Genomic DNA, 24,005 nt, shown 5'->3' with positions numbered 1-24,005 from the left:
AAATGACATAAAATCGTCAAAATTGACATAAACTTCGAACCGCAGGACACCGTCACACGTCATACTACACCGGCAGTAAAACAATCAACTCTGAACGACGACGAATGCTTGCTCCGGTCGGGACGAACGGGGTTAGACAAAACTGTCTCTCTAAATTATGTATGCACACGATTACGTCACACGGTCCTCACACGTTCGCGACGCCCGGCCAACGGGACAACAACACGTACAAAGGGGAAAGCCTTGTCACAAACACTTGTCCCGCATGGAAAATGGTACGATAAAAAAGGAAGCAAAGCGATCCAACCGGTGTTGGTGGAATAGGTTCGAATAGGAAATATTAATGTGCGACCTATGGAAACACAAGGCACTGTAAATAGAATGCACGGTGATGATAATGGTATCCACCTATTGCCGTCCTCGTGCGCCGTATGCAATAATCGATAAGTCAACACATAAACAACTCTGACGCTGTACCGCTCGCGGCTCAAGTGCCAGACCGTATTAAGTTCGAACGATGGCGGCTAAACAAGACATACAAACTTGCCGTAGCGTTGGTTGGCCAAACCTCGAAGCAACATGCTAGCCCGCATCGAATCATCCACCATTCAACAGCGACCAGCGGTGTTGGAGGTGGTGCTTTGGAAAATTATTTTCCTCACACACATTAAATCCAACCCGTCCACCCCCGGGAAGGATCGCCCCGCAAGCATTCGTCTGCGTCACCGTCAAGCGTTCGTATGGTGGGAGCGAAATGCACAACACCGAAACCTTAGCGATCTATTAATAGCGCACCCGTTCCGTCCGAAATGGACGTATGATGCAAGCTCCACGCAGGACCCACGCATATGATCCGTCTGGGAAGTGGGAATGCTAAGATGGTATAGATATTCCGTCCCCGGTTCCCGATCATCATTAGGGCACGATTGATAGCCCTCCGGTTCGTTATTATTTGCTGCCACGCGTAATGATTACGTCCCCACGGCGGGTTTTATGTTGTGGCTCGCATAGCACGGTTTCTATCGGCGGCCTCTGCCAACCTTGCGCGGATATTAAAAAGCCGGTGGAATAAAATTATCCAAAATTACATAAGACGTGTGAAGGGTAGGAATGCTTCAATACGGCGAAAGCTTGAAAGGATACGCTCCTTCATTCACGTTTGATTGAAAGATACCGGTTACGCTGTTCATTAGCGTTCACCTAGTACACTCTACGCGGCCACCACTAGACTACGTGGGACATCAGGAAAATGCGACCAAGATCAATAGAGCGCGTCCTTGAACGTGCTCTAACAATGTTACCCATAACGGCCACACCGGAAGGCTTGCCACTCTCGTTGAGTAAAGGCTATTGATTCGGCACTGGAAGCTGGATGAGTTATTGTGTGTATCGGAGTATGTATAGATGTGTGTGTGTGTTTCACCGTTTTTACATCACTTCCTCCGTCCATTATTGTGAAGTAGTTTAGTACGAAACAGCAAACAAAAAAAAATAAAACACTCCACCCCTTGAAGGTCATTCGTAAGCGAAAGCTGTCCGGTGAGATGTTAAGCAGAAGGATCCTTGCTGTTCTGTTTCCTTCTGTTTTTTTGCTAAACGAATCATGTGTAGAACACCGTCATGAGGGGCAAGACGAGCAAGTAAAAAAAAATAAAACAGCTAACCGGGCAAAACGACTTTGATTCGTATGGCCACAATCCTAAACGGCTTTGGACGGAGCTCTTCACTAACCCTCATGATGCATGATTGACTGTTTTCTGACAATGACAGTGAATTGGAAAGCTGCTTTGAAATGGGTTTTTTTTTTCAAACCTCCACCTACATAGTGGGGGGAACCGTATAGCAAAATTTGCAACTCGTAAGGGTCGATTTCCACTCGATTGCCAGAGATGATGGCAATTGCGGTAAACGGACTGCTAAGTCGATGGCGAATGTTTTTTTTTGTTTGCACCGGTAAAACGAAGCGAAAACGTTTGACCTTTTCGTGCGCCAACTGCTGTGAAAACGATCAAGTAACTGTATGGCAGCATAATGACAATTTTACTCTGGATGCTCCATTCATTTGGTTATGTATGCAGATCGTGAAAGTGTTGGAGATACAACTCACTCAGATACTCAGTTTTAACCCATTTTGAAAGTAGGTCACTCAAACTTTTGGCATACATTATGGTTATGTTTATTATTATTGCTTTTGTGATGAGATCCCTAGAATCAACTAACATTGGGAACTGAATGTCAATTAGACAGTTAAGGATGTTATTTACATAGCCGACATATTTCTCGCGAGCTTTATTTGCTCCGAACACATACAATACACATAGTTGCTATGTTTGAAAAAAAAATCACTGTACAACAGATTGCATATTTCTAGGCGTTTTGTGATTGTCGGAGTAACATGTTGAGCTCAATGCGCATCAGACTTTCATGGTTGTAATTTAGATGGACATATTTTGCGCGAGATTTATTTTCCTGAATCAGAGACAAATGCATAGTTACGGTGTTTTATAAAGCGTGACCTGTACAGAGGATTGCATACTTGCAGGCGTTTCGAAATTTTTGATTCAGTATCAAGCAGAAATAAAAATCGAGATTAATTAACAATCTGTACAATAAGACAATTATTTTTCCGCAAGCTTTTTTAAACTATAGCAAAATACATTTTTTACACACCTTTCGGCACAAAACAGTTTCCTACGTTCAAAGCTCATGTCTAATACTCGCTAGCCTCTCCAATAGACCAGCAAAACAGCATGAACACGTTGCCGAAAATTGTGCTCGGGAGTACAACCAGCATACGTGTAAGGCTTTTCGCGCTTTTATCTCACTCCCGTCCGTTCATTAGAGTGTGGTAGTCGTTAAATAACAAAGGAAAACGTAGCTGGCGCTAGCTTGGTGGAACGTTTGCTGCCATGGAAAAGTTGCCAAATTCGTAACACATGCTCCAATGAACCAGATCAAAGTGGACTCAACCACAAGCCCAGTGGTGGTTAATTATAGACGGTTACGAAAAGTTAAATTGAACGTGTTTTCAATCGATCGGAAATGGGTCTTTGGAGCTAGCAGGTTGCTAGAGTTTGAGCCTGGGGTAAAAAAATGATTTCTGTGAAAACGAGTGCTCTGTGAACTTTTTACGCACATAAATGTACAATTAAGCATAATACTCTGTGTGTGCTTGTGTACTGCAGAATTACATTCCATACGCTCTTTCTCGGTGATGAAGGATTCATCTAAATCGCACAGCCTTATGGTTGCTATTGCCTTAAACTATGCCCATCCATGTTGAATGGAGCAACCAACTCTTGACGCCCCCATCCGAAACCATTGACATTGTTGACGTGGAGGCCGAAGGTGGGAGCACCGAAACCTCCACGACAAGGTGACAAACAGCTTTCGATAAATAGAACGAATGCATTGATTTTCTTGCCTATTCTCGTCCCCGCCCCAACCCCCCACAGGAATCCGTTCCCCTCTCCCACCGTCGGCCGGTGCAATAAGGGAGCTTCATTTGCATAGCGACGTACAAGAAAAGCGTGGACCGTGCTTCGCCGAAGGACAACGGTTTGGAACAGGCTGTGGGTGGTATTAAACTTGGGGGTGCTTTCTTTTGAAATATGCTTGATCAACGATTGCTGTTTTCCCACGAGGGGATCGACATTGCAGTCCGTGGTGCAACACCCACCGTCAGTAGTTCCCAATGTGCAGTACCAGCGTTGGACGACCGCAGGGCCATATTGGGTTACACCGAGCCACCGACGTGATACATTTGTGCAGCTCCGGGTGTAGCTAGCGTATATCTCACAACCAGACCACTATGCACCGCCGCTGGCGCGCTGGCAGGAACGACCGAAAGCAACACTAGCTTGGGAAGGATGGTCGGGTTAGCCCCCAAAACCGGGAGGTACTATTTCTTTGTTTCCGCTGCAGCAGCTGTATTGTCGCACTACCACGCCGTTTTTGCTGGGATGGGGAAACTTCACTTCGCACGCACACTGCTACAACACCTCACTACTTCCTGCGGGATCTTGTGCACACACGCACACACACACCCACACACAAACACACACTTTCTTCTGCCGTTGTGAAATGATTTTTAAAGCCTTTTCCTGGATGTACCGAAAAGAAAGAAAGAACAACACAAATGGCTTCGATTTAGTGCTCCAGAATACTTGACAAAACTGCGAGCGAGAGCTTGGCGCAAACGACACCAGATGGCGCTCGGAAAGGGGAAACACTCTTTTCACACTACTGCTGCTCGCTTTCTCTCTGCCCTAGCTCACGTGCTGCGTTGTCCTACACCAGATACCATACGCTGCTACTCTCCACGCACACATACACACATACATCTACTCACACACACACACACACGTATAGCCGCGGTATTCGTATCACTTTCGCTCCCTTCCGAGCTGTTTCTCTGTCGCGTTATCAGGCTCGTACGTCAAACGTGAACTAGACTGTGCCTTGTGCTTGGCCCGACGAAGACGGCGACCAAGCATCAAAACCTCACCAGCGCACACACAAAAACACACCCACGCACCCACACAAGCATGGGAGCGCACCGAGACACAACAGGGAACAGGGACTGACTGTGCCTGCCTTGTTTTTCACCCTTCGATGCGGGGAGCGACTTTTCTTTGACGAGGCGGCTCGTGTTTTTTTTCTTATGCTGCCCACACATACACACACGCGCGCGCCTGTTCACATTTTCGCTTCTTCTCACAAAAACCGAGCACACTCTTCGCTCCCGCTCTGGCCGCCACAGGGACAGTTACGCGAGCTCAGGGCCCATCAGGGTGGTTGCTCCATTTCCGCTGATAAAGGGATACAACGAATACATTTAAAAAAAAACAGGGGAGCTTACGAGGGAGTAGGCCTTGCCCGCTTACTCAATGCCATCCGATTTTTCGTTTTTGTTCAACCACCGTGGCACTATTACATGGGGAGAAAAAAAACACGAGTATCACTTGGAGGAGAATGATGAGGTGGAGGAGGAGGAGAGAGAGAGAGAAAGACAGAGAGAGAACAAAAAAATGGGACATTGTGGGTTGTTTTTTTTCTTTTATTTGAGGAAAAAGTTGAAAATGGGCGATCTGTACTGGTGGTTTAATATTAATTAGAAAATGAACACGGAATACCACCGCAGAGCTGTTGAACTACATTAACGATAAGTCTTTTCCATTGTTAGCGTACTGTGCGTTACTTTGCCCTACACTTTCATCATTACAGCAGCAAATAATCGGCAACATAGCAGAAGCTTTCACACTGAAATTGAGTTATCCATATAAATTGCAAACTGCACCGATTCCATTAACCGATGGCACGGAAAACTTCAATCACTCAAATCAAATTAAGGTAATTAAATTTTACAAACTACTCGCACAACAGCCTTCTGATGTGGCGTTGGTTTTCGCTTTTCGCTACGAATGGGAGGCACCATGGCTTATGGTGACGGATGCAAATGGCGATAATGAAAATCATGGTGGTGGGTGGGGCGCTCTATGGTTCGAACATCTTTCACTTTTCCTGCTGACGATGCATCCAGCCATTAGGTTACACGTTGTTACACTAGCGGAACATTTCATAAACCAACGCTCTCTTCCACATGATTTCCACCCGTTGGGTAAGCTTTTCCACTTGCAGCGCAACTCAGTGTGTAAAATTTTCCGTGCCCATCTTTCTCTTTGATGTTTCAATCATTTATTCACTTCACTGCACCGCTGCAAGAAACAATTGCCACGATTCACATTCCGCAGTATTCCGACCTTTTTCAACTCTGTCACCTCCTTTTTCTTCGCTTGGAGGGTGGATATTCTTTGCTTCTTTTTCACTTTTTTTTCAATGGCACACGCGAGCTCAAACACGTTCGAACGGCTTGGCTTCTGGAAATCGAATGAACGGACTGGCCCGTTGCTGGTTGGAATGATTTTCCGAACTTATGATTTTCCACCTATTCCGCACCACACAACCACACTTAGCGACGGTTCATTTCATTTCCTTGCGAAGAAAACACACCAAAACACACAACATTTAAATGTTCATCACTTGCACACGCACACACACACCACTGTAGCGATACCACGTGCAGCACTGATTATGAGCCGACGGGTTTTTGTTTGGGTCATGACGATGGCATGGCGGGCGTAGCGGGAAAATTCAACCGGCTGTTGTAAACGCTAGCTGTCAAAACTGGAACCATACACACAAACGAAGCGCCGCCGGTGGGGACGGGGTGAGCTACTTTCGATTTGTAAACAGTGGAAACTCACCCGAAAAATGAGTGACTTGCTGTTGGTGAGTACTTTGGAAGCTTTGAAACATTAGGCGTCTCCATGAAGCGGTTGAAAGCTTTGAGACACCAGGCGCCTCCATTGAAATATTTCACATGGATATTTTTCTTGTGAACGGGTATAAGCAAATAAATGTAAATGAATCCTATAAAATTTTGTGGGAAATTTTGCGTCGATACCAGTTTAAATTGACGCTGGTAAGATAGTTTATATCTATATGCGTCTATATCATTTGCTGTTAAGAAACCATTGTAAAATGGTCAAGCTGGGTTAAATAATTCACTCAGAGCTTGCAGAACCTTTCACACCATTTGAAACATTTTGAAACATTTTCACTAATTATGGCACGGTTCAATTTCATCTTGCCATAATACTTACATGATGTCTCCTAGTTTCAGTCTTGTTTGAATTAATGCACAGCTTTTATGGTCACTGGTGGTCACCGCTCGCCTCCGTCTCGGTGACACTCGCGGTGTATTGAGCCCATCGGGTGGTTCCAGCTGCAGGTTAAGATTGTTCCCTAGGCGCACCATAGGGGACGAGCCCCGTCGCCGTGTCGACATATGTCGACCTCCTACGCTTCCAATCATCTGGGGAATAGATAAAACAATTGCTGTACGGTTAGTAACGAAACGATTGAGTAATAATAATATAAAATAAAATGAGTCCAATACAATGTTTTCAATATTCTCAGAAAACTCCCATCACTTATTACAAAACCAAACTACAATAACCAATCATTACACAAAACATCAAACCTGAACCCTTTTTTAGAAGTTCGAAAAAAACACCTTCAACCAGTGTCGTTATAATTAATTGAGTTTGCAATGGCGACATACAATACATGGCTGATGCATTTAAGTTTGAGGAGCGCTTCGTCGTTTTAATGAGGTTGCAGAAATTGCAACGATCGCTCGCACTGTTGCCTCTGGTGGTGGTTCTCGCTCAGTTGATACCACTGCACACACTCTTCAGTAGTTGGCAGCATAAAGGGGCAATGCAAAACTTTCTGCCCATTCGAAGGACGCGTTGATGGCCGTATCGTTCCCAAAGAAAATGGTGCAAGAATGGTGCAATGAACTTGCAATAAGAACAAGACGCGGCCAAAGCAAAATATTGAGCGATGGTAGGGAACGATGCACAGCCTGGTACCTGCGCTCAGAAGTGTAACATCTTGCCAGGCCGTACCTAGCCATACCGCCAGCATGGGAGATGTGCAACTAAAAGCCGGTTGATCCCTTGCAGCATTTTTCATCAACGACGCAGACCGTGAGCAACGTGCAAAAGAAAGCGAAACATCTACCTTTAGATATTTCCGCCGGGTCTGATGGAAAGAAAAGGTATAAGCATTCTTTCACACTGAGTACGTCCGTAAGTACAGTGCAAAATAAAACTACCTGTCGGCGATCGTCAGTACCAGCAAGGTGCTTCTTTTAAAAAGTAGAAGCTCTGAAGAGAGAATTTTCTTACGGCGTGAAAAATAGTTCATTCTACCTTCCACCTACCTTCTACCTTTCCACGGCACCGTTCTGTGTTTCCGGTTGGGACTGTGTGTTAAGCCATTCTCTTCTATCAGTCACCGGCAGCGATACGTTTTTTTTTTTAATATTTCCTCATCGTTTCCACTTCCTTAGAGCCATCGGAACACAAACACATTATGCGGCTCGGAAGTGGAAAAACATACCATGGAAACGCAACGAATCGAGCGCCCTAAAAAAAAAGCAGCGCCCTGAAAAAAAATGATCCAATAAGCTCGGGAAACCTGTTGGATAGCTGCTGATACCACGGTGTGTACGTCAGCATCGCTTCATAAATCTATCAACGGGTGCATTTCCTTGGATTTTATGTACTTTTTCGTGAGGTACACTACCACCACGACCCCTGCCAACGTAAACCATTTTGTGCACCATGGTTTGGAAAGATTTCCACCCGCTACTACCCTGTCCGCTCTACAAAAAGCAGCCGGATGTAACACTAATTGTCGGTAATGGGAAAGTTTTACGACGCCACCGCAAATCGTTCCGAAACTGTTTGGTGCCCCCGTTTGCTAATGCACCCGGACGGACGGACGGAAGCAAAATGTGGCACAGGCACCGTAACGTCTCGTACAGTCGTAAAAATGGTAATCGATGATCGTCGCCAAACGTTGGCTGCATCACGAGCGAGCAATCCAATTGCTATTGCTTCCAATGCAGTTTGATGCTATTTTTGCCACCTCGCTTTGTTTGAGCGCCTCGCGTGTTCGTTTGAGGGGTCGGTGTGAATAAAGATATCGCTTTTGGAAACGAGGATTACGTGAGAAGCACGCTTGCGGAATGTCGAATGAAGGTAAGCATCATTGGAAATCAATTGAATGGAATTCGGTATGGAATGCAGCGCAGATGTTTTAGTTTGGTAATGTTTCGATGCTCGATATCAGAACGCTGCAGCGAACGGGGAATTTCCGTACTATTTTCCTTTTAAGCTACAATATTCAAGCAATACTTTTGTTACGCGTTTTATAGTGTTTAGAATTGAAGTTTATGAATTGCATTTTATATATTGAGGAACAATTTACTTCAGTGACTTAACTACTTTTGCTCAAATCTCTACTAGATTCTATTTTTCTAAAAAAACACTACAATGAATCAGGAACTGCTGCGTCATTTAATTATCAAATCTAATATTTCGTTTCCATCGTCAAGGTAGTGAATGTTTGAGTAATTCCCCATGTTAATTGTTGGAAGATGGTTAAGTTTCTGTAAGCTATATCGTTAGCACTGTAGAAGATCTCTTTAGAGTCGTATATATGACAATCTACCGAGGCAGTCAATTATTTGATAACAATAAAAAACGGTTGCATTCCTCTCAAACATTGCCATTTTCCATCGATTGATTCTAATAGACGAGCTACAAGGTGGAACCTTCTTGAGGAAGTTTATAACAGAAAATTTTGTTATACTGGAATGATACTGTCTGGCTTGTCGTTCAATATGCAAGATCCATGCAGTATCTGGCATTGCTGATTGACATCGATTTGGTGTCTAATCTTCGCACTCGCATTTTAACACGCGCTGCGAGTTCGCCAGATGAGAGCCATCATCATCTAGACAGATCCATTCCATCCACCTTCTGTAACTGCCGAAACGATTCTAACTTTTATGATTATAAAACAGCACATCTACTTCAATGATGGAATATAGATGACTGAAAGTCAGACACCAGACACCAGACACCAAGCGTCAGAAAAAGTAGACCATGCCAAAAAGCGATCGTCAATAAAATAGACACTTTTGAAGCCTTACGAAGGGCTCCAAACTCTATCAAAGATTTCACGGTGAAAGGCATACCCAAGCTAGCTGTCTCGTTTGAAACTTCCTCAGTTCCTTAGACAAATTGTCCGAGGACGATCGATATTCATATTTTATATAAAATATTCATAACTGTAGTATTTAACCGCTGCGATCTGTCTCCATCTATCCTTCTGTATGAATGTGTCCAAAGGCATAATGTTAGAGAATGTATTGAATAGGTAGTATATAGAAGGGGCTAATTACTTTACTTTGCACCCGTCTGGTCTGCATTAAGTAAGGCTTTGATGAACAAATAAAAGATTCTCGTCGATTAATTTCAACACGTCGCGTACTTTGAACCAGTATGTTGTCACACACTTATTAATAGAGAGTTTGCAGGACTACACTAACTATTGCATGGTCACGTGGAAGCTTTAAAAAGTTAGTAAACATTATTCATTTCTTCTGCCAAACGTCATCCAAGCGAGTATTCTTAGCATACAAAGGACAATAGGAAACAGTCTCACTTTTCGCTACTAAATTTGCAAATTTTCACCGTTTGGCAAGCACAGGAAAACAGTGGATGAGCTTCAAAGAAACGCTTTTTATTACAGAACAAGATTGAAATTTACACACATACACTCATGCACTCTTCAAATGGGAAACTGCTTCGTACGCTACGAATGGCATACGTTATGAATGGTGCTCGCAAGAGTAGTTACGATTTTTTTCTTTATCCACTCCAACGCTGAAAACAGTTTCAATACGCTCCAATCTTCCCTAACTAATATTCATCCGGTTTCGCATGGATGCCCGCGAGACGTTTTCCCGTCTGGACGACGGTGAATGACAGGTGTTTACGGTTAGCAGTATGGTGGGTTTTTTTTTCGCGTTTTTCTTCGAATAATACCACGACGAAATGCATTTTTCTCGTGCGAGAATCCCGATGGGAAATGCGGAATGGGGCAACACTTGCAAAACGATGGAAATGCTGTGTACGCCGAGAAAGTTCTCGAACTTACAACTGCACTACCGACCGACAGTGCACGAGGCATGTGTTCTTGGTATGCAGTTGCACTCAAAAAACTTTCCCATCACCATCATCATCGTTACGTTGCTCGTAATAAGCACTAGACACCAGTAACTGCAATGATATTAAATATTCAGAAATCAGCTATCAGAACGGTGTGACATATAGCGACAATAGTGTGCACTAAAAAAAAGAGCATCTGCAGCGGCTCAAATGTCAATTAAAAGCGCACGAAAGTTTTTGCTCCATTTCTTTGCAACTCGCTTGGCAAAGATGGTTGTTGCCACTTCGCACAACACTCATCCCACTGTTTTGAGGCTGTCACGTTGCATTGCGTATCACCCTTGTCAGCTCGGACGCGCTTCTGTGCTGATGTATGTTGGATTTTGCTTTTATTGCTTTGTAAGGAGTTTTGTTTTCGCATTTGCCACACTTTCCCATAAGTGTCATTCCTTCTTTAATCTACTCCATGTATAATTTAGCAAGCATCACGGACAGCATACCAAAAAAGGCAGCACCGGGGGGGGGTGTTCTACACCCCAGCAGCACCTTCGCTTTGCTGCACCCGGCTGTAGGAATTCAATTGTCTACGGTCTGGGGAGTTAAAATAAACGAGCTCTGGGAGACATGCCGGCAAACCGCTGACAGGACGATATAGTATGGGCACACTTTTAGGACACTCAGAACCGGGTAAAAGGCTCGGCTGCCGTCCAGCCGGGGGTTGAGCGGCGTGGATAATGGTGGTGAAGAAGGTGAAACGAAAAAAAAAACGAACATGGCTAGGCTTACGGTACTCACCTTTAGCTAGTGCCGTGCGTGCTTCGTAAGTTGCTCAAACAGTGTCAACTGATCCCTTGGTAGTCGAACATCATTTCAGTCTGAAAAGGAAAACGTCACGTAACAAGGATTAATGTACGGTTTGTATAGAAACGCTAGCAACGATCTGCGTACACGGGATGATGATAATATGGTTGTGGAACAATTATTCTAGCATTTTTCTTTTACTCTTACACGCTAGCTGAATGTTTTACAAACTGAATAGTCAGCGGCGGATCAAACGGTAGGTGGAGTAGGCGGTCGCCTAGGGCCTCGCCGTGTTGAGGGCCCCAAAAAATTTGTGCCGATTGTGCGATTTTTGAAAATTTTCCAACAAAAGTGAATTTATAGCAAAAAAAATTAATTTACAAGGTAGAATATTGATCAAAAATATCTTCCTTGGTTATATAAAACATTTGTTTCTATGTGAGAAATTAAATTCAGAGAAGAATATCGACTTTGTGACTTTAAAATATAAACGAAATTGCACCAGGACCAGGACACTAATTTTCCCGTTGGTCGAGAAAAATTTCTTCGAAAACTACCTGTTTCCGAATGTATAATACCAGGAAAGCATCCACGGAAGAGGTAGCACCTAGTACAGTAATTTTGGTCGAAAACCGCCGAAAGGTATGCAATGTTTAAACACTAACTTTCCCGTTGGTCGTGAAAAATTTCTTCGAAAACTACCAGTTTCCGAATTTAAAGTACCAGGAGAGCATGCACGGAAGAGGTAGCTCCTGGTACTGCGCCGTAAGGTATGCAATGTTTATACACTAACTTTGCAACCAACTTGCAATGCAAGTTTGGTGCATGCAAGAAACTTGCAGCAAGATGGCGTGCAAGATGGCGCCCAACTTCGTACTTGCATGCAACAAACTTGCATGCAAGCTTGCATGCAAACTTGCATGCAAGTTCTTGCAAGCAAATTCTTGTATGCAAACTTGCATGCAAGTTTGCATGCAAGGTTGCATGCAAGTTGTTGTATGCAAGTTCTTGCATGCAAGTTTGCATGCAAGCTTGCATGCAAGTTTGTTGCATGCAAGTACGAAGTTGGGCGCCATCTTGCACGCCATCTTGCTGCAAGTTTTTTGCATGCACCAAACTTGCATTGCAAGCTGGTTGCAAGCTTAGTATATAAACATTGCATACCTTACGGCGCATTGCGTTGCAAGTTGGTGCAAAGTTAGTGTTTAAACATTGCATACCTTACGGCGCAGTACCAGGAGCTACCTCTTCCGTGCATGCTCTCCTGGTACTTTAAATTCGGAAACTGGTAGTTTTCGAAGAAATTTTTCACGACCAACGGGAAAGTTAGTGTTTAAACATTGCATACCTTTCGGCGGTTTTCGACCAAAATTGCTGTACTAGGTGCTACCTCTTCCGTGGATGCTCTCCTGGTATCGGCAATCTGAAAACAGCTGGTTTTGTATGGAATTTCGTACCAGCTAATGGCGATCCAAGTAGTGGCGTTATGGTTCTCCTTAGCGCATACAAACGTTTATATATAGAGACTAGCTTACTAGCCCCGTTTACAGGGCTACGCAACAGAATTCGGAGATGTACGCAAGGGAGCTTTCTTTCCGAGACTTTGCTGGTGTTGTTACATCATGTTTGAAGTACATCTCCCTAACACCGATAATGCCGTAGCAAAATTAAGGGCCCCCCTTGGAAAATTCCGCCTTGGGCCTCCAAGGGGATTGATTCTCCACTGTGAATAGTAGTAGAAACTACGTTGTTGATGTTGAAGAATTATAATTTTAATGTACAGATTTTAAAACTCAGCATAAAAGAAGTATATTCTGCTTCTTTAAGCAGCATGACTTTTTGTGTTAATTGCTATGGAAAAACGATTTTTCTTTACAATTTGATTTGTAAGCGTCTGGAGCCCCAGACAAGAAGAATTCATTTCCAAAACTGTATCAAGCATAATAGCGAATACAACCAGACGACTATGCCAGAGAATTCTGTACTGCAGCCATGATTGAAGCATTATTTCTTTTAAATTGTCAGGCAAGTATCTTGCTAGCCAGTTGAAAAAACAGTAATTTTACTATAAATTTATAACCTGTTCAGTATTAGCTTAATATATGGGAATATTTAAAATATCTGCAATGTTATCCAAAACTAGGCGACCAAACATTACTAACAATGGATTACATAAAACTTTCCACTAGTTTTTGAATATGCATTTTGACGTTTAGAGGCTTATACTTAATTGATGCGTTTTAAAGGTATTGGCGTCCATCTTTAAAAAAAAGCCTTCAAATTTCTTCTTATTTTCTTTTACGTTGAACCCATACTTTGATTCTGCATTCTTTTGTTTATACAAGAAGAAAGCAATATCAACAAGCTTTGGTTATTTGTTTTGTCAATTCTTTGAGCACTGCGTGCTTATGATGCATTCTAAAACAACATGCTAATACTATTTAGATGGTTTTATGTACAAAGTTATAATTTAAGATCATTTTAACAATCGTATTTACGCATTATTTTAAATAAAGCGGGTTTAAAGTTTAGTTTTCAAAATTTAATTTTCCTCAAATTGTTGTTCCATGATGTTACATTTTATTATTCTTTATGTCAAAATGCTATGTCCTTTTCGAATCTCATAGGAATGATACAACTTGGTAGCTGTATAATTTGTGCAGATGTCGTGTTAAACTTTAAGCTTTCTTACATAAATTATGATCTGTCCCTATACTAGATCTTATTTTCTGATGCGCTGTGCTGTAGAAAGCACCCCAAAAAAAAGGTTTAAGAAATACTCATGAGTGTTATCCCATACTACAAGTCTTAAATGGTACAGCTGAAGCGAACAACTATTACAACTGATTCCACCCGATTCGCTTCCGCTCAAAATCCTGGAACTGCGTAGGTGAGTGCATGTTCCCTCCATGAACATGTCAGTTACGGACTCTAAACAGAGCTCGGTTAAAACGATAGCAGAAAACACAAAGTAACCAAACACGTCGGTGTCATATATCGACCGGTGTGCAGTAGCGGTGCAGTGGAAATGGCAGCGTCTGCCCCAAGCGTATTGTAGCGCACCCGTTACCGGTTGCTATGCGATACCCGCTTCGGCTACGTGTTGCAACTGCAATTATTGCTCCCGGATGCACACGTACGGAGCTGAGAGGTTTCTCCGTATCCGGATTGGTTGAACTTTTGTGCCACCCCGGGCTCCCGGGAGAGAAATTAAGGTGAAACGACGTACGCGCTACTTTATTACGGTGTAATTGAAATGTTATAGACGAAACACCAACCCGGGCAGCAAATTACAACGAACGCACCGTAGTGGACGCATCACCTGCAACAGGCAAGCGAGGCTGTTGCCTGGACACTGTTGGTAGGATGTTTAAAAGCTCACTGAAGTGTACCGTGTGGTGGTTAGTGGTTTAAGGGTTTTTGTTACAGGTGAAGCAACAGTGTCGTTGCACATTGATGGAGGGAGCTATATTGTTTGTATTCTAAGCGCAGGTTAAATATGCAAGCTACCGCAACGAGAATCCGGCCAATTTGTCGATAACGAATGTGTTGCCATAAGCGATCTGGCAGTGGTTTTGTGTTGAACCACAACAAATCTAACTAGGTGTGAATGGTAATCGAAACCAACCATGTGAATTGGGAAGTTTGTCGAAATGGCATGCCTAATTTTACCATTCATTTGTTTTCTTATTTTTCATTATCGGCACAACAACCTTTAAGAGGTTTAGGCCTGCTATTTCTGGCATGCTTTGATTATCCGAAGCCGAATAGACCTGCGTCCTGATCGACCCTGTGTACGGAGGATTGGTGCAGATGGAATTTTGGACCGATACCGTCGTGTGAAGAGTGGCGCCGTTATCAAAACATCAGCTCCTGCCGCTAAAACAACTGAACGAATAAGGGAAAAACAATATTCGCTTACACCATCTAAAGCGTCTCTGCGCTCATGGTGTATTTCAGTACTTTAAATAGAGAAATAATACAATAAATCCCAACCCAAATTTGCGTTGCAAAATGCCACCGTTTGAAAATTCAATTAGCGAGGAATTAAAAGCACAAGCGGCAGCACATTTTATTTTGCCAAACACGACTTCGGTTGTTCACTTCCTTTTACAAACACAGCATTTCGTGCGTCTGCAACAGAATCAAAATAAAAAGGGTTCGAACTCGTCCTTTTTTTTTTTGCTTTGGCAACCCAAAAGCTCAGCAAGGGCACAAAGTTGATGCACAATCGGCGAAGACAGAATACCGATCAACAACGGCGCAAACCATGCGAACGGGACCACAGAATTTGCTGTCTTACCATAAAGGATGCTCCGCTATGGATGTGTCTTTCCGAAGATTATACAAAGTTCGTCATCCGTTCTATCGCGGCAAGGCGAAGCTGGTGCTGGAATCGTTGTGCCTTCCGGGCACGTTTGCCCATCAGATGGTTTCGTGCTGGGTTTCTAAGCTTGGCGATTAATTTCCGTCCAATGTAGTACATAAATTGTGACATAAGACACACATTCGGTTCGGACTAGACCATAATCTTTAAGTAGTGAATGGATCTTCATTGAGATGTTTAATATCTCTATCATTTATATCATAAGAACCTCCATTTTATAAGTATGTAGATGATAAAAATTGTTTAAATAAAAGTAAAAAGTAAATTCAGTACATAAAGAAAAACCACTTTCCTCTTGTTTTCAGACGAATTTTTCCAATTTTATTTAAATGCATACACCTATCCATCAGCGCAACTATTAATCGATTTTATCATTTTATTACGTTAGGTAATAAAATTATAATAATTATTTAGTAAATTACGTAAAAATCGAGACAATTTAGTTGGCTATTCCTACTTTTTACCAGCTAATTATGTAATGGATTATTCATAAAATATTATGTGTATTAAGCAAAACACGTAAACAGTTGTTAAGTCCTCCAGAAGAAGAGTCAGCTTTTCATCTATTTATTTATTTATAATTCCATTATTACCGCTTTCGCCGTATTCATATTGCAATTTTTCATATTGCAACAAAATTTCTCAAATGGAAATATCTCGTAATATACCGAAATATAATACATATTTCAACCACCACCAAACCAAACCACCAAATGTTTGGTGGAAGTTTGGATTTACATCCAAATCCACCAGCTCCTATACGTGTAGCTTTGCTAGAACCGAATGAAATCCAAACCTACCAATTTAATTGAAAAACCCCCCCTCTCTGCCCAATGTGTTTAAGTAATTCGACAACTGCTAACTGGCATCGGTACGCAACCGTGTACACATGTGGTCTAGAATCGTTATCAAACAGCCCGAAGACGGCTCGCACCCGTAATGGTGAGTAATGATATAAATTACTGTTTACCGCATGCAAACAACATTATTATTATTTTCCTCTCGGATTGATTTAAACATGTCATCAAGAGCGATTGATGACGTTTCGGTGCTACAGCCGCTCGGTGCGGGTGAAATGGGTCGCCCGGAGACCCGTGCCGACGGTACATCCGCCCTACGCTATGCTTTTCCCGTTCCGAATGAGGAATAAAGTCTGTCGGAAGACGTCATTGGATTGGGCGGTGTAATGTATTCAACCCATTGACGGTCGGAGGCATCGATCGCCGATGTTCGTTAGTGAGGTTTCTAAGCGAAATGACAGAATGGAGTCACTTTGCACCATTTGTTATCGTTATGTGTTGGTTGGCAACAAGAATCGTTCAATTGTACTCATTAAAAATGCTTTGAACACCAGCAGAAAGAAAAGAAAGGCAAACTATCAATACACGAACCAGGCACTAGACAGCCAACACACATTTCATTAGGGCTTATTTAAAAGATTCTTTCTCAGGCCAACGTGAAGTTCTATCGCATTCTAAGGTATCAGGCTCCACTAAAGCTAGAAATGGACACCTGAAGGAACATAAATTATGCCAATCTGAGCTTCGGTCGTCTCATTTCCAACGAAGATTCAGAGAATTCCCTCAAACGAACACACTTCAGCATCCACTAGGCTGTACGAGGTGGAGAAATAGTTTTCCACTGCACTACCACCTTCTATCCCAGCAGCGAACTGGCGACAAGCGACACACAGCTGTCCGGGATCCGGAGACAAACCATGCCGGTGGCGTGATGAATTTTAATTAGTGTGCGTGTAGTGTACAATACGGTGAGCATCTTAAGACGGTTAACATTTGTTCCTGCACTCAATTAGGATCCGTTCCGTCTCGGTGGGAACGATCCCCTCAGCATCATTCTTTTTCATCGCTCGGAGGATACGAAAAGGATACGCTAAGGAAGTGATAAGTCATTTAAGTTGAGCGCAGTGGAGGATCTATCCCCTTCGGAGGCCCAGGGTGGAATTATAATTGGGGCCTCTAATTTTAAAAACGATAACAGGAGGATTGATGATTTTATATCAATGCATACTTGATTTCTTCATGTATCGTTTTTCATGTTTTTGTTTTAGTTAGATCAACGAATTCGCGGTGATGATCTCCAACAGTATGGATTATAGAACAATTTCAGTCTAACAACGATGCAAATGTTACCGAGATTACAACAATTTTGTTTCAACAATATTCTACACGGGGATTTCATAAAGTATTTGAACAGTTTCTCATGGATTTGAGTGTATTCCGCTCCAGTTTTCCGAAGATATTAGGTCCGCAAACTGACAAAAATTGTGACAATCGAAATACTAAACACAATACTCCACCACAATACTGTTCCGAAACTCGCAGGCAGGACATTTTCACGGTTCAATCGGTGAGAGAAAACAATACCACACCAGGAGTATTTAACGAGTAGTAATATACCCCCAACACGGTGAGACCCTAGGCCACCGCCTACTCCGCCTACCGTTTGATACGCCGCTGGTTCATGTTCGCATCATGTTTGGTGGTTGAATGCAAACCGCTCGTACAGTCGACACTAGTCAGTAAGGGGCTATATATGCTTGAAGCTGGAATCAAGTGTTAATAGCATTTACCAAAAGTTTCAACCTGATGTCATCCTCGTTACCCTCCGATGGGTCCCGGGTCTCTCGGCAAGCGTATCAAGAATCGGAACTAATTACGGACCTGACAGATCTAATGAAACTGTGGAACTGAACCGAACCGAAGTTTGGTCAGTAAAGCATGCCCGTAGAAGGCATAATGGCCATGCGGGCATTAGTAGTGGCATTTAGTGGGCACTGCTTACTACGATTCAAAAATGGAACTTCCATGCACTGTAAGGCGCGCTCTAATGGATCGTCTACTGTTAAGTTCGTGGTAATTATGTTAACTTCAACCTTCATACCCACCGTGCCCAGAAACTGCTGGAAACTGGCCAACGGCAAGGAAATCCTTTTCAAGCAGTCTGAAAAAACGCCAACTGAATAGGTAAATGCATTCATATTACCATAATCCGATGATCTGTTCACTGGGCGAACGTTTCCAATGCCTTCTGTCGGTTCGCTTTTGAAAGAAATAATCAAAAACTCCAACCTCGTACTCGGTGCTTGCTCGTTACGTTCGCCGTTCAAAGCGCCACTCACACACTAGCGAAACAGTATTGTGACCGTTCTGACAGCAGATAAAATGGATGGCTTGGTGAGTGACGCTTGCCAATTCCAGGTGTCCAACATGGGACGTAAAATTGAAATGCAGTCACGTCACGTCCGGTACCGAGTTGATACAAAAACAGGCCGGCCAGAAGGAGGCATCGGTATTGGGAGGAAGGTACAGATGGATGTACATTAAATTTATCATGCGTGTACACACCTCCAGTAGTAACTGCTTGTGTTTCGGTTCGTTTTTTTAGGCACTAACTTTCATCTCCCGTGACTGCCTTTTATTGAATGACGCTGAAAGCTTTTACGATTTGCTTCGATATTTCACTGTTTCGTTCATGCCCCGTACCGAAGAACTTCAAATCACCATTCCTGACCAGTGAATGCAGGTGTGAAACACTGACAGTATAAGCTCCCAATGCAAAAGGATTAAACGTTTGATTCGAAACTCCAATCGAAAGGGGAACTTCTGTTGCCCGGCTGTTTTTTCCCCATTTCTTCTGCGTGCATCCCTTAGCGAACGGAGCCGATAAAGTTCTAAATCCTTTACACAAACCGTACTGGCATCGTACGAACGATGAATCGCCGAACACTGGGGCCCATTCAGCTGATCTCGCACGAAGAGATAGGATTGTTTACTTGGCTGCATCGAAATGGGTTTAATTAGTGTAACTTTTGCATTAGCATGCCAAAGCTCTAAATGCAGGATACAGCCACCAGTATCAGAAGCAGAAAGTGAACAAAAAATCGACTCTAGATCATGCCAATTGCATTCCAAGTTTTCAATTAGCTTTGCCCAACCGCTGCTGAATGCCCACTGTAACGCTATACTTTCATGGATGAGGTTGTATTCCGGTCGGTTGAGCACATCGAGTTGCTGTTAAACGTACGGAAGCAACCAACAGCATTTTATTTTTCATTCCCTTTACAGTATGTTTACGACACATCTTCAATTCGGATAATATCTAAACTTCCTGCTAACGAACAAACAAACCACCTTAATCTAGCTGCTGCAATTTCTCTGCCCATCGTACTTGAAGTACACGTTACTACGTTCTAAAATTGAGCAGCAAGAGACAAGCAGGATGGTTTAAGGTTTGAACGAGCAGGTGGAAACTTTTCATATTAAACTTATTCAATTTCGGCTATCAAAATCTGGCACAACCGATCTGTGATTGGCAAATCGCAACCCCCAAAGGTTAGACAAATCCTGCAAGCACTGAGCACTTGAGGTTGAAATGGGGTTTAAAATTGCGGTTCGAGTCACAGGTAAGGAAAGACTCGCAGAAGAACCGGGATCAATGTATTGGAATACTTTGAAGTTGTATTTGTATTGTTTGTTGGTTTGTGGGAATGTTTGGCAACGTAAGGGTTTGAAAGAATCGATAAGTATAACGCATTACTGACGTTGAACAGCGTAGAGCTGGGATCGATCATCTCATGGAACGTTTCATGTGCTGTAAAAACAGCAGCATTTTCCGGTGAAGATTTATCAAAAGTTAGCTGTATTTTAAAGCCATAAATTCGTGAAAGTGTGTTCATACGCTACTGCTTCTAAGCAGTGGAGGATCAATCCCCTTGGAGGCCCAGGGCGGAATTATAGTTGGGGCCTCTAATTTCAAAAACGATGCAGGAGGGAAGGGGAACATTGAGGGGACTTGAAATGAGACAAGGCGAAAAGCGCAGTGAGAAGGGGCCTACTCCGCCTACCGTTTGATCCGCCGCTGGGCCGCCCCTAATCATCTTCTTCAAATGGTCCGCCAGGGCCATCACCATCTTCGAATTTAATATCGGAACCGGCTATATCACCACCAACTCCAGTTACCACTATATCTGAACTCTTCAAAATGGAGCTACAATCATACGTGCGCCAGCTTAGAGAAGCTGCACGTGCTGGATTTTACAACTAAAGCTTCTAAGGAACACTTTGCCATCGCATTGGTTCGCTCGCTGTGCTTCCGGGATATTTGTCATGCAACACTCAGTTATACTTCTTCGATCTTAACTTAACTTAACAAAACACTCAAGCACCAGCATTTGGTGGTGAACTTAATCGCTATTGTTTATCCTGCAGCGGGTATTTATCACACACAATCTCCTAACACGGATGTTCAGTCATACGTATGAACGCATGTCTGTTCGCGATGAGCTGCGCCTTTGCCTCCTTTCACGTAAACCAGGTATTGACCAGTGCCGGAACAACACACCGACTGCAGGTGAGATGGGTCATGTGTGTTTGGGATGATATCATCGGTAGCACGGAATATACACGGGAGATTGTGCTACAACATCGTGCTACAGCATCCTTAAGGCCAGTGTATGAAACCAACCAGATGATGCGTCCACTACAGTACCCGATCCTGTTTCCACGGGGTGAAGCCGGTTGGACTCATGGTATGTTTAAGATACGTCGCCGAGGAAGACAGCCGAGACCATCGAGCACGGGGACAGACACAAATAGTGGTGCCGTCATCAATGAGGATGATGCCCAGATGGAGCCGAATGCAGAGGAAAATTCATCCAATCAAATTACTCCACGTAAGTATGCCGCGTATATATTGCATATCCTGGCGGGAGATCGCTCATTCTCTGATGCATTGTGAAGGGTAGTCACCCGTCATACGTTTTGCAATACAGAATGAGCGAGTTACTAAGTTGTGAATTTCGATTTTTTTTGTTTATTTATTATTTAGTGGATTGTTTAACATTGTGTATCCCTTTAAACAAACAACGCAAATTTTATATAACAATAATAATTTGTGTTATGCTAAATTTGAAAACTAAAATGCTAGGTCAAGTTTTAGTGTTGAAAGACTACCTCCATGATCATTCGCTAACGTCGATGTTTTAGGCAATGAACAAAAATTTACGGTTGATTTCTGCGGTGAGCTTCTACTTACTAAACTTTTTCAACAATTGATCATGTTTTATAGCATTCTTTAATCCATTAGGTGCAGAGCCACGAGAGTTGACAAAATGCTGACAAATTTGTCCATTGGCCAAATCAGCTGGTCAACTGTGAAAAATACTATAGCGTAGCCGCGCACACAATTGTTTTCAGATTTCCGACACCAGGAAAGCATGTTTTTCACGAGGTGGAATAAATTTGCGCTGCAGGTGAAATAACCTGCAGCGTGGAATAAATTTGCCCATCAATATTGCATTGCATACTATCAAACCCGTGAGAGCGTTCACTAGTTTAAGGAAGATGGATGAAACCGAGAGCATCCTTCATTTCGCTCAAACTTTCCATGGGCTGGTACGAAATTCCATACAAAACCCGCTGTTTTCAGATTCCCGATACCAGGAAAGCTTAAACGGAAGAGGTAGCACCTTGTACAGTAATTTTGCTCGAAAACCGCCTAAAGGTATGCAATGTTTAAACAATAACTTTCCCGTTGGTCGTGAAAAATTTCTTCGAAAACCACCAGTTTTCGAATGTATAGTACCAGGAGAGCATGCACGGAAGAGGTAGCTCCTGGTAATTTTGCCCGCCTAAAGGTATGCAATCAACTTGCAATGCAATGCGCCGTAAGGTATGCAATGTTTATACACTAACTTTCCATACAAACCAGCTGTTTTCAGATTTCCGATACCAGGAGAGCATGTTTTTCAAGAGGTAACACCTGGTACCAGCAGAGCAAGATGGCGCCCAACAATTCATGAAAAGTTTCATGAAATTATTTCATGAAATATTTCATGAAATATTTCATGAAAATTTCATGAAAATTTCATGAAATATTTCATGAAATATTTCATGAAACATTTCATGAAATATTTCATGAATGAAATTTTCATGAATGAAATTTTCAGGAGTGAAAATTTTATGAATGAAATTTTCATGAATGAAATTTTCATGAATGAAATTTTTATGAATGAAACTTTCATGAATGAAATTTTCATGAATGAAATTTTCATGAATGAAAATTTTATGAATGAAATTTTCATAAATGAAATTTTCATGAATGAAATTTTTATGAATGAAATTTTTATGAATGAAATTTTTATGAATGAAATTTTAATGAATGAAATTTTTATGAATGAAATTTTCATGAATGAAAATTTTATGAATGAAATTTTTATGAATGAAAATTTTATGAATGAAATTTTTATGAATGAAAATTTTATGAATGAAATTTTTATGAATGAAATTTTCATGAATGAAATTTTCATGAATGAAATTTTTATGAATGAAATTTGTATGAATGAAATTTTTATGAATGAAATTTTTATGAATGAAATTTTTATGAATGAAATTTTTATGAATGAAATTTTCATGAATGAAATTTTTATGAATGAAATTTTTATGAATGAAATTTTCATGAATTAAATTTTTATGAATGAAATTTTTATGAATGAAATTTTCATGAATGAAATTTTTATGAATGAAATTTTCATGAATGAAATTTTTATGAATGAAATTTTTATGAATGAAATTTTTATGAATGAAATTTTCATGAATGAAATTTTTGTGAATGAAATTTTTATGAATGAAATTTTCATGAATGAAATTTTTATGAATGAAATTTTCATGAATAACATTTTTATGAATGAAATTTTCATGAATCAAAATTTTATGAATGAAATTTTCACGAATGAAATTTTCATGAATGAAAATTTTATGAATGAAAATTATATGAATGAAATTTTTATGAATGAAATTTTTATGAATGAAATTTTTATGAATAAAATTTTTAAGAATGAAATTTTCATTCATAAAAATATCATTCATGAAAATTTCATTCATGAAATATTTCATGAAATGTTTCATGAAATATTTCATGAAATATTTCATGAAATTTTCATGAAATTTTCATGAAATGTTTCATGAAATATTTCATGAAATATTTCATGAAATAATTTCATGAAACTTTTCATGAATTGTTGGGCGCCATCTTGCTCTGCTGGTACCAGGTGTTACCTCTTGAAAAACATGCTCTCCTGGTATCGGAAATCTGAAAACAGCTGGTTTGTATGAAGAGTTATTGTATAAACATTGCATACCTTACGGCGGAAATTTGGTTGCAAAGTTAGTGTATAAACATTGCATACCTTACGGCGGAAAATTGGT

At 41.6% G+C, this 24,005-nt stretch overlaps 1 protein-coding gene across 1 annotated transcript in view; it reads right to left on the bottom strand.

Annotated features, from left to right (window-relative positions):
- Positions 1-24,005, bottom strand: part of LOC128298218 (voltage-dependent calcium channel type A subunit alpha-1) — an 86,321-nt gene that overhangs the window by 40,015 nt on the left and 22,301 nt on the right. The window contains exons 2-3 of the mRNA XM_053033963.1: positions 11,388-11,467; positions 6,666-6,877 (exon numbers count right to left, since the gene is read on the bottom strand). Coding sequence (XP_052889923.1) covers positions 6,666-6,877 — 212 coding nt within the window. The 5' untranslated portion in view covers positions 11,388-11,467. The remainder of the gene's footprint in view (positions 1-6,665; positions 6,878-11,387; positions 11,468-24,005) is intronic.

The sequence above is a fragment of the Anopheles moucheti genome, chromosome 2, assembly GCF_943734755.1.
Source record: "Anopheles moucheti chromosome 2, idAnoMoucSN_F20_07, whole genome shotgun sequence".
NCBI lineage: Eukaryota > Metazoa > Arthropoda > Insecta > Diptera > Culicidae > Anopheles > Anopheles moucheti.
Note: the sequence above shows the minus strand (reverse complement) of the source record. Positions and strands in the feature narration are given on the sequence as shown.